At 36.2% G+C, this 15,630-nt stretch overlaps 1 protein-coding gene across 1 annotated transcript; it reads right to left on the bottom strand.

The window, feature by feature from the left end:
* Positions 1-1,770: 1,770 nt before the first annotated feature.
* On the bottom strand, positions 1,771-12,264 carry foxp3b (forkhead box P3b). The gene is made up of 12 exons (XM_053625103.1): positions 11,949-12,264; positions 10,070-10,230; positions 9,687-9,789; positions 9,328-9,460; positions 8,993-9,091; positions 8,790-8,877; positions 7,177-7,239; positions 6,776-6,914; positions 6,507-6,583; positions 6,269-6,370; positions 3,688-3,809; positions 1,771-2,488 (listed from the first exon to the last, which is right to left on the bottom strand). Exons 2-12 carry the CDS (start codon positions 10,217-10,219, stop codon positions 2,437-2,439), a joined length of 1,128 nt encoding a protein of 375 aa, XP_053481078.1. The 5' UTR covers positions 10,220-10,230; positions 11,949-12,264; the 3' UTR covers positions 1,771-2,436.
* Between the last annotated feature and the right edge of the window lie 3,366 nt (positions 12,265-15,630).

Raw genomic sequence — 15,630 nt, 5'->3', positions numbered from 1 at the left:
TAATTTTCTAAACAGATTCTAGCACATACCTGTCCAAATATTAAAGCACTGACATTTGGCACAACTGTTATTAATATAGAAACCAACTGTCCATTTACTGCAGAATGCTTTCCCTACCTATAAACAAGTTCAGAAAGTACATACCATCCTGTATTTCCACTGCTTTCCTATCCCATGTTGGATAATGAAAATGCCACAGCCATGTAACACAGAGGATCTGGGGCTGAGACACCTGTTAGGAAGCCAGAGTTGATGCTACAGAAAGAGCATGTAATAAGCACCTGACAAGGTGAGAAGACTGTCACAATTTGCGAGGCTGTCCAGAAGCCCATATAATAGGCTGATTTCTCTAAAGGAAATGCCCCTGAGGATAATTGAGGTGCAGGAAAATTCAGTGCCAGCGGCTGTCTTTTATGACGTGATACATCTGTAGGCTCATCTCAAGGCTATCAGGAAAAAAAAAATGTCCTTGTGAAATTGAAAGATACATGGCCAGATCTGGGCAAACAACATTTACAACACTGGGCAAGGATAAAATGATCGGTTGACATGGAGAATTCCAGCTATAAAATACATGTATGACAGGTATTCTTGACCTTGATTAAGTCTAATAGTAGAAAAATGTTATCGAGTACGTTTGAGGTCTCTTATGTCCTTGAGCTTCATCAATAGCACTAGGAGTTAAATCATTTAGAGCTGTCTTTCAAATCAAAATCCTACAGTGAAAGCAAGAAATGATTTTTCAGCCTGTGTGCAGTAGTGATTGTGGGAATTGACTAGAACAAAAGGCTTAGGGGACTGAGGAGGCTGGGGAGGATATGCAGAGAGGCACACGCAGAGGAATCATGAGGGATCTGTTCGTTTCATCTATGCTGGAAGACAAAACAGGTGTGGGGATAAAGGGATTTATTTACACCCCACCGATTAACTATAGCACAAAAGCATGTGTGTGTGAAGGAGTATGTGCTGTAATATAGTTTTGAACCTTTTTTTTCTTTTCTTTTCAATTTTAGGGTTAGCTGTAATGATTGGGAATGCAAGAAAAAAATGTACATATTTATTAACAACTGCTTGCATAAATGCATAGACTCTGTGTTATCAGATGACACATTTTTGTATTTTATATTCTGACTATATATTACAGCAACACACCAAAAATCTATATATGAGTGTATCTGCACATATGTACATGTTTTCACACTTGCAAATAAATATGTATCAAAAGTATACGAGTATGTAGTGTTGATGTGTTGTACTTATTTACACTTTGCTGTAGGCTGGCTTGTCTGGCATTTTTATTGGCCAATATACAACACGGACCTGTATACAAATACTGTCTGTAGATTGTGTTGCACTTATTTTTCACTTATTCATTTGTTTCTCATGCATGTACTTCCTGATTCACGTACTGTGCTTTTCAGCTGCTAAAGAAGGCAATTAAGTATCTAATTAATGTAATTAATATACTCCATCTATCTCCATGTAATTAATAACAAAACATAGACAGTCCATAGACAGTTTTTCATTATAATTATAGCCCTTACTTTAAATACAAGTCTCCCGACTGCTGAATATAAACACTGCTTTTTTGTCTAATCCATCTTTCTATATCTATTTGATGTATATCTGTGTCGGTGCATGAATGTGCTCCAAGGGGAAGAGGTTACCACGCCCAAACACACTGAGCCCACTGTTAGTGCCCTCTTCTGGCCAAGTAACATCTACAAGCTATAATGTCAACAAGGATGATTCTAGACCAATGTTAGAACAATCTTACATTTTAATGTCAGTATTTAAACATAATGCAATGATGACAAATAAATATTGAAAATTCTTAGTATTACATCACAAAATTAGAAATGTATGGCTTTAGGAGAATGTCTCTTCTTCAAAGATTCACCCATAATAAACATTGTTAAAATAAGAGTAAGGAAATTATATAGTAATACAGTAAATAACGATAGTAAATAACCTTACACCACAAAGTATAAAAATACACTGCAAAAAAATTGACATCTTAGCAAGTGAAAATATCTTGAATATGAGATATTTAGCTAATATTAAAGTACAAAATTTAAGCTTTAAATGTTCTTATTCTCTTGGCAGATACGTTTGTTTCTTTCTAGAAATAAATGCTTAAAATTAGAAAATGTATGTGCCAGTAGAACAAGACTATTTCAAGCTAAAAAATAGCAACAAACTGCATAGAAATTGATTTAATAGTCATATATTTGGTTAATTGTAATTTTATAATAGGAAATACATTTGACTATGTTCAAGATATTATCAGTGAAAATAACACCATTTCTAGTTGACAGAAACAGACTTGACTTTAGATGATCAGTCTGTTTCACTAAAACAGATGAACAGTTAAAGAACTATTCCTTCCAACAACATTGTGTGAAACAGCTTCTCAGTCGATGCAGTCAGGAAAGCTTAGGGCACTTTGGGGGGATGAGAGAAATGAGTCATCCATTTCAAAGAATCCCTAAAAAAAAAAAAAAAAGTAATCATTTTGACCTTAGACAGTGTCAGCACCTGGGTTTCCAAACCAAGACCTTGCTCTAGTACTTTTTAACATGCCCTCATCAACTTCTTTCAATGTTTTTCTCTTTCAGTGAGGCAGTGCACTCAGTTCAACAGGAGCACCACAATATGCAGTAATGCAGGTGGATCCTCGTGTGACAATGGGTCAATGAATTAAACACTTGTCTCAACATTCTGTACCAAACAACTCAGATATGCTGCACGTACAGTATGTTATTAACGGCACTGAATCGTGACATTTCAGTGAGAGTGTCATAAGGTATATTTGTCTTGTTGTCATGAAAAAAAAAGGTTATTAAGAAAGGTGAATCGGTTCCCAACGGTCACCAAAAAGAGTCGACTCGGTTAACAACAGCGTGACATAGCTAGAGTTATGGACTGAAATCTTGCGTTGTTGCCACCTTGGCAACTTTGTTGATAGTTTTAGTGACTTTTCAGAGCCCTTTAGCCACTGTTTCCCCTCAAAAAAACACCTAGCGACAAATCTTAGCTACTTTCTGTAGTAGAGATGGAGGATGTGCTCTCTATGAGAGAAATAAATAAGACATTCTGTCACTTCTTTGTCCCTGAGTGACCATTTTAAATATAGATAGAGCTGAAATCACAGCACACACAGAATTTGTCAGACCACGACCACGGTCATGATTTTAGCAGTGTTGGTTAACATGTAGTCTTAACGAGCTGCTATTTCATACTTGTTCCGCTGTCTGACAACAGAAACAGAAAAATATATAAGGATAACAACTTTATTGGGAATTGGGCTATATTAAAATACAGCATGCAAGGACAAAGTGTAGGAGAGAAGCAAACATATGTAAATGAATGACGATGACATCGTGTATATGCTAATTAGCGCATGACGTAACCTAGCGACTTTTCGAGAAGGCTTTAGCTACTTTCCACTGAAAAGTAGGTTGCGATAGTGGAAAGTTGATGAGGGATTGTGAAAATTCACAATAATTAGTAGCCAAGCCTGTAAAGAGCAGGTAAAGCAAATCAAACTGAACTGAGGTCAATTTGAAATGAAGTCTTCTCACTTCCCTTCAACAGTACAGTGTTAAACTAAAAGGAATTTAACTGAGGTAACACATTAATCAAGAATATTTTGAATTGTATTGAAGTAAACAAAAAACTGGCTACCTGTTAAACCTTTGGCCCTTTCTCTTCTGAAACTCCTTTTCATCCACAGTCCACACAGCGCCTTTTCCTCCATCCACCCGCACGAAGCACTTATGGAGGCTGAGGTTGTGACGGACTGCGTTCTGCGCACGCACAAAAAAGTGTCATGTAAAATTAGAAATAAAAACAGAAACATGTAACAGAAAATGTTCCTGCGTTCAGAAAATCCATCCATCCATCTTCTACAGCTTACTCCTTTTCAGGGTCACGGGGAACCTGGAGCCTATCCCAGGGAGCATCGGGCACAAGGTGGGGTACACCCTGGACAGGATGCCAATCGCAGGGCACAATCACATACACACTCACACACCCATTCATACACTACGGACACTTTAGACATCCCAATCAGCCTACCATGCATATCTTTGGACTGGGGGAGGAAACCGGAATACCCGGAGGAAACCCTCGCAGCACGGGGAGAACATGCAAACTCCGCACACACAGGGTCACGGTGGGAATCGAACCCCTCAGGTGTGAGGCGAACGTGCTAACCACTAAGCCACCGTGCGCCGCGTTCAGAAAATGATGATGGTAAAGATTTCACCATGTCGGTGCTGCCATCTAGTGGATATAGTCCAGGCTAAGGGGAAGCCACTATACAGATCTACTGTAAGTGTGTTAATACTCAGTTATGATGTACTGCAATATACACTCACCGGCCACTTTGTTAGGAACACCTGCTTATTCATGCAATTATCCAACCAGCCAATCATGAGGGAACAGCGCAATGCATAAAACCATGCAGACACAGGTCAGGAGCTTCAGTTAATGTTCACATGAACTGAATGGGGGGAAAATCTCACTGAGTTTGACCTGCTTGTTTGTGCCAAATAGGCTGGTTTTGAGTATTTCAATGCCTAGACTGGTTTGAGCTAACAGGAAAACTACAATAACTTGAATAACCACTCTTTACAAACATGGCGAGCAGAAAAATATCTCAGAATGTACAACACTTCGAACCTTGAGGCAGATGAGCAAACAGAAGACAAGACTGGGTTCTTGTCAGCCAAGAACAGGAATCTGAGGCAACAGTGGGCAACAGACTCACAAAAACTGAACCGTTGAAGATTTGAAAAACATTGCCTGATCTGATGTATTTTGATTTCATCTCGAGTTTCGGCTTGGAGACAGTGGTGTAGAGGAGTAGCGTGCCAGACACATTCTACGGGGGGGCCCCTGTGGTGGTGGGGGGGCCCCAATATAGTGAACAACAAAGAACAATAATTGAAATTTAATTATAATACACTTGGACCCCACACATTAGAGAGAACAAAAGGATGTTTCGATTACAGTTAATGTTGAGTATTTTGTGTTACTATTAGCCACCTTAAAAATCAGACAGGTACAGAAAGATGTTCTTTCCCTTTGTGTTGTAACATGCACGTCAATGACATTTTTGTGATATATTTTTGCCTTTGTTAATTCCCACACCACCCCCAGCACGCGTCCTGCCCTTGCTCTTGCGGTGGGGCTCCGCCATTGTCTGGCAGTGATGTAAGGTTGTGGGGATTGTTTTTTGTCATACGTTAATCCTATTAATATGAATCAAGCATCCTTTGACCAGAGCAGAATCTCAAGGGAATGTTTCCAACACCTTGTGGAATCAATGCCACATAGAATTAAGGCTGCTCTCTGAGAGGAAAGAAGGGGGGGTCTTACCCCCTTTTTATTAGTATGGTGTTCCTAATAAAGTGGCTGGTGAGTGTATATCATATAAGGATACTTTAAAATATTGACAATACCAATACCTTACATTAAAGAGACAGTTGACTAGGTAGACAGCATGGTTGGGAAGCATTTGCACACCCCTGAGACAAAGGCTGTCTATATGGATGTCAGTAAGAAAACCATCTTTTAAGATTTTGGATAAATATAAAGAAGCATATAAGAAGGCACCAGCGATCCTATAGTTTTATTCACCAGACAAGCGCGCCATGAAAGTTTAAAACAAATGAGTAACACAATTGTTGGCTGACACCTTTAAAAGTGCAAATTAACTGGTTTTTTTAATTTATTTATTTTTATTTTGTAATATTTTGATAAAAAATCATTTGTGTTTGTAGGTTGCCAGAAGTAACTCTTACTTACTGGAACTAACTCTGATTAAAAGATCAAACTGTGACTTTATTTAGGCTGCAAAGTTAGCATGTAATTGCAAGTAAACTCATGTCACCTGCAAAGTGAATTAGAATTGATGACCTTTAAGGGTGTCCTACAATGCGATTCAGATGAAAATATTGTAACTCGTGCCAAAGCATCAACTATGGATAAGCCTGATTTACCACAGTTGAGGGAGTTTGTACTGAGTTGAGGGAGGATTGTCTATGCCTGTGGACTGATAATAAAGCCTGCACACACTGTCTTACGCCAGGAAGACACACATCATGCTCTAAAATTCAATCTACAATTTGACTCCTATACATCCTATGTTTATACACGAGGAACTTAACTGTTTAAGAAAAATATGTCAAGTGACATCATGTCAGATATTAATTGGCTATGTTGAAGTGCGTTGGCTGAGCATTCTGTCACGATACAATACCTTCCATGTGGGAGTGTTGTGACGGAAGTAAAAGAACCTTTGAATGAACCAGCTGTAGATCTCATTCAGAGCCCTTTGCTTATCGGGTGCCTCCAGTATTGACTATGAAAAAATAGGACATAAATATAAATAAATATAGATATATGCATATAGTAATTAAATAAATATAGTTATTTATATTCACATAAAGTAAATAGAATATAATTGGATGTATCATTTGCATAAATTGGTTACTTACACATCTAATAAGAAAAGCATAAGTATACGGAGGTCTGATATTGACATATTTGTAGCATTCCATACTGTTGACAAAATCTATAATGTAGAAGAAGAAATGTTTTTGCATAACACAAGTTTTGGTTGCAAATGAAGTTCTATTCATTCTAATAATTAAAAAAAGAAAAGAAAAGAAAAGTACACAAAAATGGTCTGCACAAGCATGTAAGCACATGTGTGTATTATCAAATCTGACAGGCCTGGGAAAGTCAGTGTGTGAATAGGCTTTACCTGTCAGTAGGTGGGGGGTGGCTGTGGGCCAGTATTCGTGGCCCCCTGTGGCATTGATGGCCCACTCTACATTTCCATCTGCCTCCTCAGACGGGGGTGCAGGCAGTGCCAGCGGACTCCACCAGCCTAGAGCTGCTCTCTGACAGAGCGGCACACAACACACACTCACACACTTCATAAAGCAAAAACATTTGTGCAACAACACCAACTGTTTGAATGGTAAAAAAGGGCATGAAATAGATTTACTGTTCCTAATCAAACATTATGGTAAAGTTTTCATATAAGTTAAACTATGATAAATTATTAATACTGATATTTTAGGCTATTTAGAAAATTTGTATGATGTTTTATCATAAATAGTTTCCAAAGGAGAGTGAGTGATGAAGTGATTTTCATCTTACTGGGTGTACAGTCAGTCTTAGATGGAGCTGCATGGCATGGAGCGTCTGTCTTTCCTGAACAAGCTTAAACACAGTTTGCAGTGAATGTGTTTCAGTATTGCACTGGATCAGAATCAATATCCTGGTCAGTTTGCAAAAAAAGTAGTAGCCATCATAATGTTATTACAAGAATAATCCAATAAATTAGTTTATAATTGCTTTAAAAAAAAGTGCATCAATTTTATCTGGAACAAAGTAAACCTCAAACAGTTCTATATGCAGTTCACCCAAATGTGGTGTTGACAGGGCTTCATGACACCATAACCCTCTCATGACCAGTGAAATAATCAGAAGTACAATAATTTATAATTCTAACATGTGTAAAAAAAATATATATATATCATAAAGACAGCCAAGGCCACATAAGTCTTTTACAACAACTTTTTTACAACAACTACTAAAGCAATCGTTTGCCAAAATGTAAAAATATCAGTTTGTTACATTACATTTGTGCCAAAATGTTGGTCTGATATGTTTCCTTTATTAGGTGGAAATGGTGGAAATTCTTCATTACTTTCTGAACTAAACATGACATCCTGAATTCTGTGAACAATGATTAGTCTGTTATGGTGAGAAAGTATTGTGTGCATGTTTTTTTGCCTTGTGGTTTGGATGAGAGGATACACAAGCATAGCCTACAGAATCGGCCTTTTCTGGCCATCCAGTGAATTTAAGTTGAATATTTTTGTCACTTAATTGTCAATTCAATATATAGTTAACTGTCAAATGATTTTGTTATTGTTCTTGAAAAGAAACACAGAAATTCATATTTATTATATTATTCATATATATTATATTCATATTGATATTTACACATTCATATTTTTGTGAAAGTTTACATAAAAGCAAAACAGAATTTATGATATTTTAAATAAATTGTTAAAGATGCAGTTTGGTCTTGTTTCTCAATATAAACAACAGTGTAAAAAAATTGTCATATGACTATTGGTGTGTAAAGAAATTGTTATTTTTGCTTAAACTTAAGGGAAAAAATAATTTTAAATGAAGAAATGTTGCACTTTCTGCTAAAAGCAGATTGAAGCACTTTCTGATAAAATCATTGCCTTTTCATTAAAAGTAATACAGTTTGCTCTAAGCATTTTTAAAATTTTAAGATTGCACAATATAATTATATTCATTAACCGAATAAGTTGATTAAATTTCTATGTCAGTGAGATAGATCTGAAGAAGTTTTAGCTGAACAAGGCATTATTATTTAGGGCCAATTTTACTTTCTTAGTCAACATAACAAAACAGTGCAGCTTTTTCAGCAAAGTAAGTCATCAACAGAATATAAAGATAAAAAGTAAGTTTAAGAACTGCTACTGTAATCAGAATTATTTTTCACAGGGAATAGAAATTAGCTTGAGGTCAACATCTGATGCCTGTTAGAATAAGGCTTTATGCTTTAATGCTTGTACAGGTTTGTCAGTTGTCATGTATGTAAGGTGTCATGTAGACTCATAATGACCGTTCTTAGGTAAAGTGTTAATATGCCTCTCATTGAAATATCCATTACCTGAAAAGTAACCCGATCATCTTATTTGTTTTAATGCTATTACATATTCATCTACCTGACTCTCCATTTGGCGCACTCTTTCTTCCTGCACTCTCCACTGTGCGATTGTCTTTTCTCCCCAGCTGTGTCTGTTGTTCAGGTGTCTACACAATTTAAGAAAAATGATTTAATTTACAAAAAGAGAAAGTCAAGAGAGGAATGGCAGACATATATTTGACATTTTTGGTTTAAATGCTTCAAAAACTGATGAAGACTCACTTCAGGAAAACAGGATACTCTTTGAAGGCTTCGTCACAATCAGGCCAGCGACATCGTCCATTGACAAACAGAGAACTTATCACATTTGACTGGATAAGGCTGCATAAGTGGGTAAGTGTACATTAATGCAACACCCTATGTAGTTGAAACCTTTCTTGTCATATATCGTCTGAACTATTTCAGTAAACACCTGAATTTTTTCTTTAATCCAATCTATATTTAGACTTTTCAAGTGAAGTCAACTCCAGAGGTGTCAAAATTCGAATGAAGCTCAGCTCATACAAGGTTTTTGATTTCAAATGAGTCTAACATTCTGTTTCCTGTTTGAGTCTTACCTGTTCATGTGAGTGCTGGGGGTTTTGTGCTGATTAGTTTGTGCTTGACTAGAACTGACAGAACTCTCCTTTCTGCCACTTTTTACTGCTGACTCACACTTTTTAGGTGAGAGCTGAGAAAAACCCGTGTGTTCTGGTGAAGGAATAGGATCAGGAGATGGATGATGAGTAATTTATGCATTTCCAGACCCATTTTTACATATTAAAGGTACATATTAAAGTTTTAAGGAACTATATTTTGTTGGTCATGTCTTATCAAGCAATGTCTTTTAAAATAATAAAAATTATTTGATATATAAAGCACACTCAGATGGATAGTTTAGTTAACAATGTGTAATAATGGATGTTGTGGCACAGACCAAGAGGTAGCAGAGAGGTGGAACAGAGCACAGATGGTCTGTTCTGGGTTGGCTGAGGACTCTCTAGCAAAAGAAGGTTTGTGTGTGTTGTTTTAGCAGCACTCTGCACACACACACACACACACACACACACACACACACACACACACACCACCACCACCACCACCACAGAGAAAGTTGTGAATTTTTAATTAACTGGTAGATTGTGTCTGACTGTTAATGACTATAAACTGCTTTATGTGGATAATCTCAATGATTTTTCATTGGGAAATATGAGCAAAATTGAATGAAGAAAATGACATTATGGAAATTCCAAACATACATTTTTAAGCTGATCTGTTCTTTGGCGTGAACTGAGTTTCACTCCATAAACTACAGCTTACCTGAAAGGGTGAGTTTTCTTCAGAATGAAGTGAGGCGTCACACTTATTTGGTATGTAATTCTCATCCTCCTGCTCTTCTTTCAGAATTGGAGGCACATCTCCATCCGTTACACACCTAGTCCTGCCACTCTGTCTGTTAATCTGTGACATACTGTAAAACTCTGAAACAGAAAAAAAAAGTTGCAAAAAGTTTTACAGCACTTTATTCCTCATTTCTATCATAAATCTAAATAAGATTTATACAGAGAGGAGGTCAGGCACTAAACCAAATAATCTTGAAGACATCTAGTTACTGGTGATTATTTCTTTGCTTTACCTGGAAGAGAAACTCCACCATTATAGTTTTGTTAGCTACCTTTAAACACGCAGAAATGCTCCAAAGAATAGAAAAGAGGCCCAAATTTAAATACACTGTCTTAGACCCAGCCACAACATCGCTGGGTTTTTTCCCCTTTCCTTCATTAACATTATGAGGGTGAGAAGCAAAGATATGAAAGTTAAATGAAAGCTGTAGAGAATGAGCACAGCTTCACAATAATGATTAAAAAAAAGCGATAGGGTATACAATGTTTTGTTGGATTCACATGTTTTAGAGAAGAAGAAAAAAGCAAACATGCTTCTATTTCAAAAGCACATCAACCTATTTATCTTTCCAGAAAACCATAAACACTAGACAAACATGATAAAATGAATAACCATTTACATATAATACATGTACGCTCACTTTGCATTTTGCAAAAACATGCACAAGATAAGCAGGCCAGGAAAAGGAAATAGGATATGGGTAAATAGAAAGAGAAAGTTTGCAACCTTTGCGGTCTCTGATGTTATACTTGTGTACGAAAAACACTTGAGGTGCAATCACAGAACTAAATATAAAGTAAATGCAGTTAAATATAAAGTAACTGCAGTTGCACAGTGTGGCAATGAATATGACTAATATCTTTGAAATATCAACCACACATGAAATAAAATAATTGCATTACAATTAGCAGGAACAATCGCACTATGCTTAATGCTATAACAGCCACCTTTATAGTTCTACAGTGTATGGTAATACTTCAGTCTATAGCTACCATAGTGCTTTATAGTATTGGTTTGTGAATACACATATTGCTGTAAGCATTTTTTTTTTTTGACATAACTTCACAGGTATGGAAAATTACTCACTGCCAAAAGCAATTCTTTTTTTTATTTACACCATGGAACGTTTCGTTATTACAAACCACTCTCTCACAAAGTTGTTCAAAAGTGCATCAAACTAGTACAAATCTATCCTGGAATTAGTTTCTACTAACCACTCATTCTACCACATATTGTTTATAGAAACAACAAAATAGTACTATCTGTGCAATACTCTTTTTGGGTTGTTCTCATTTTCAGGTCGATACACATTAAGCCAAATACAATATGAAAAATTTAAACTGTGATATAACACAAAAAAGCAGCATTATGACTATATGTTACAACCAACACATGCATTCCTACAGCTTTAAACTTTCCACAAACTCTGAAATTTTAATTAATTAATTAAGTTAATTAATAAGAATATAAAAGAATTAATTCAGCAACTTAAATAATCTTCAGTGATGAAGAAATCAATTGGACCATTTCAATTGTAATACAGGAACCCCAAGATAGCCCCAGACATGCACTATATTCGTTGCAGTGTAGAAAAATGCATGATGTTTAATGTTTAAACATACAGTACAAGGCCATGTATTATTACAACTGAAACAAACACATATAAAACACTAAAAAACACTTTAACAATCACAAGCTATACAAGACAAAATTATATTTCATAGTTGAAGGCATATACTCAAATGATTTATTGTATTTTTATCCATATTCTCTAATTGTTTAGAATGTCAAATACCTGCTCAAGAACAGACGTCTTTATACTTTTTTGCACCTCCTGTTCTCTTCCTGTCTTTTGCTTGCTGAACAGAATAAATCAGAATGAGGTAAAATCTTATTTTTAGTCATCCAAGCTGTTAAAGCTCCACAATGAAGGCCACAGCCAGTCACCGGCATAGAATATGATCCTTTCTTGTCGACAAGTAAATGCATCACTTCAAAAGACTACAGTGCTCCATGTCAAATTCGTGTGTACCTGTGGCATACCTAGGTGTTCATAAGATATGCACACTTTGTGTGGTTAAGAAACATGTAAATGGAAAAATTCACCCTAACCTCAGTTATCTAAGTTTGATATTCGTAATTGAAAAACACATTATTTCTGCATATTTACTATCAAACAAGATTATTGATATAAATAATGTTATCAATATTTAGATTATCAATGTGTTTTTTTCATCAAGATAGCATTCTTTAATTCTCTGTAAATTTCATCTAACATAAAGAATTTATATAATTGCTAGTTGCAAGAATGATGCAATAATTTTATTTCTAGTTGAATGTTTGGCTTATTTTTACGAAAAACTGCTATCGTTATCAACCAATCTTCCACAGGTTGGACATATCAGCTCTCTTACTTGTTTATTTTTATATTATCAAATGCCATTCCATAAAACGTAATGTGTTATGTCATCATCTACTGCCACTGTTACTAAAGAGGTAGACCTTTGGTCAGTTGTAAATAGAATTTCTATAAACAGTTAAATAATTAATAATAATGTATTCTATCACTGAAAGGAAATTCTCTCACTTTCTTATCTCATTATTTATCTAAATGTGTAGTTATTTTTAAACCTGTAGAACAAGGTAGCTGTGGAAAGATGTAGCTTTCTGTGACTCACCTGAAGTTGTCTCCTTCAAAGAAAATTATGCAGCGCGATCTCTGTGTCCATCTGTATTTATAGTCCAATGGTATACTTGACTTTTTTGAGCAGGCAAAAATGAGTCGTTGTCATAAATATGTTATTAATGTGTGTCTTTGACACCAAACTATTGTTTAGAATATTAAAAAAACATAACTTTGAATAGTTGTATCTGATTGAATCTTATTGCGGGTCAAAACATTATGATTTAATATCCTTAATTAACTGAATTTTTTGAGAGAACCTTATAATATCTATGTCTCAAAATATCTAAGGAAATTACTACAGAAATTTTCTAGTCAATTTAGAATACAGTGCACAGTTATGTGTAATATAATGAACTATCTGAATGCAACAGAAATAATCTATTAAAAATTGTGAATTTGACAATGGATTAAAAAGAATGTAGTAAGACAGTGAAAGCAATTTGTCATCCACTGTTCACAATCAGTTATAAATGTGTCAGTTTCACATGTTTATATATTATATTTTAAGGAGACACATGAGAACATTTATGAACCATTTATATGTGATTTAATGACCACAAACATTTTAATGGCAAAAGTAACCTATGCTTTAGTCAATCCAACAGATGCCGCAAAAATATAGTACTGTGCAAATTTTAGGCACCCTATTTTTTTTTAGTGCAAACTTTGTTAGAGATTTTCTTAATGACTTCTACATTGTCAAGTCATTACAAAAAACATTTTAGATTCCCAAACAAAAATGTTTGCATGTTATTAAAGAAAGCAGTATATTACGTAAGAGACCACTTTTCAGACAAAAAACACAGTGAAGGCTGCTGGATTTTGCTGTAAATATAAGAAGCAAGTGCGACAGTCAAAGTCTCGAGAAGAACTGTGGCTAGTTCTGCAAGATATAACAAATAAAACTCAATAAAACTTACAGCTAACAAATCTCCTTACAGCTCACAAATTGTACTGGAGACTACTATTTTTATTTATTTATTTATTTATCACACCAAATATGGACTTTGTTTGATTTACTACTGTTTACTGCTCTTTATGGTATTTTTTAAAAACAATGTAGAATCATTTAATTTCATTATTCTGAAGGCATCTTTGCTCTACAGCATTTCTTTGCATGTGCCTAAAACTTTTGCACAGTACTGTACATTACAAATATTCCCACTAAAACTCAAAAAGATTTCTTCTGTTTTTGTGTATCTCATACTAAATAGTTTTAGATCTTAAAACATATTACAACATAAGCACACAATACAGTTTTTTAAATTTATTTATTTTTATTGAAGCAAAAAAATGTTATCCAAACCTATGACCAATGTGAAAAACAAATGGTCCCCTTAAACATAAAATCTGTTTGTGCCATCTTTAGCAGGAATAGCTGCAACCAAACGCTTCTGATAACTGGAGATCAGTCTTTCACTTACTTTTAGGACTAGGATTTACTCCTATGCTTTGGATCATTGTCTTGCTGCATAATCCAGTTGCGCTTGAGTTTCAACTTATGGACAGAAGACCGGACATTCTCCTTTAGGATTTTCTGGTACAGAGCAGAATTCATGTTTGTCTCAATTATCACAAGTTGCCCAGGCCCTGAAGCAGCAAAGCATCCCCACACTATCACACGTCCACCACCATGCTTGACCGTAGGTATGATATTCTTTTTGTGGAATTCTGTGTTTGGTTTACGGAGGTGGGGGTATTAACTCATCCTTCATCCGGATGTGCCAGGGCACTCATTCTGTAGCTGACTTCACGATCGAGTTTCAAACTGTGGTGGCTAGTTCCGGTTGGATGAGCAGGCTCTCCAGGCAGCATATGTACAGGGTCTTTCAGAGGAGTTGAAGAACAAGCTGGCCTCTTGTGACCCTCCAGGGGACCTGGAGGCCCTGTACACTTTAGCCATCCAACTAGACAACCAGCTATGAGAGCGACGGCTGGAGCACCGGTTAAGTAGGGCAGTCCAACCTGAATGTACCTTCAGGCAGGGTTCTCCATTATCATTGATGCACCATCCACCTCATCTGCAAGTGCAGGGTTTTTCTTCAAGAAAAAGAAAGATGGGAGCCTGCGGCCATGCATTGATTACTGCGGCCTCAATGCGATAACGCAGAAGGACCGACAACCCCTGCCTTTGATGAACTTGGCCTTTGACCAACTTCAACGGGACAAGATTTTTACTAATATAGACCTACGTAGCAAGTACAACCTGGTCTGCATCAGGGCAGGGGATGAATGGAAGTCCACCTTTATCACACCGTCAGGTTATTACAAGTATTTCGTAATGACCTTTGGTCTGATAAATGCGCCTGTGCTCTTCCAGCACTTCATTAACGAGGTCCTCCGCAAGACACTGAACCACTATGCATTCGTCTATCTCAATGACATTCTAATCTTTAGCAATTCACTAAAGGAGCATGTGGTTCATATCTGCCAGATTCTCCATCTCCTCCTAGAGAACCACCTATACATAAAGCATTTCTTTGGATTTGCATTTCTTTGCATTTGCCTAAAACTTTTGCACAGTACTGTATTTCCTCATCATTTCTTTATAACATAAATAGTTAAAGAATCATGGCTCAAACAGTTATTTAGGGAACCAATATACACTGATAAGCCATAACATTAAAACCACCTGCCTAATATTGCGTAGGTCCGACTTGTGCCACCAAAACACCTTTGACCCATCAAGGCATGAACTCCGCAAAACCTCTGAAGGTGTGCTGTGGTATCTGGCACCAAGACATTAGCAGCAGATCCTTTAAGTCCTGTAAGTTCTGAGTTGGGGCCACCA

The sequence above is a fragment of the Ictalurus furcatus genome, chromosome 5, assembly GCF_023375685.1.
Source record: "Ictalurus furcatus strain D&B chromosome 5, Billie_1.0, whole genome shotgun sequence".
NCBI lineage: Eukaryota > Metazoa > Chordata > Actinopteri > Siluriformes > Ictaluridae > Ictalurus > Ictalurus furcatus.
This window is presented reverse-complemented; position numbering and strand designations above follow the sequence as displayed.

What these genes read in the sequence shown, in the direction of transcription:
- foxp3b (XM_053625103.1), bottom strand. Translation starts at nt 10,219, where the DNA reads ATGTCACAGATTAACAGACAGAGTGGCAGGACTAGGTGTGTAACGGAT. An exon ending in TGCGCCAAATGGAGAGTCAG is followed by an intron (nt 7,240 to 8,789) that starts GTAGATGAATAT and finishes ACTGTGTTTAAG; the next exon opens with CTTGTTCAGGAAAGACAGAC. An exon ending in ATGCTTTTCTTATTAGATGT is followed by an intron (nt 6,371 to 6,506) that starts GTAAGTAACCAA and finishes ATTTTTTCATAG; the next exon opens with TCAATACTGGAGGCACCCGA.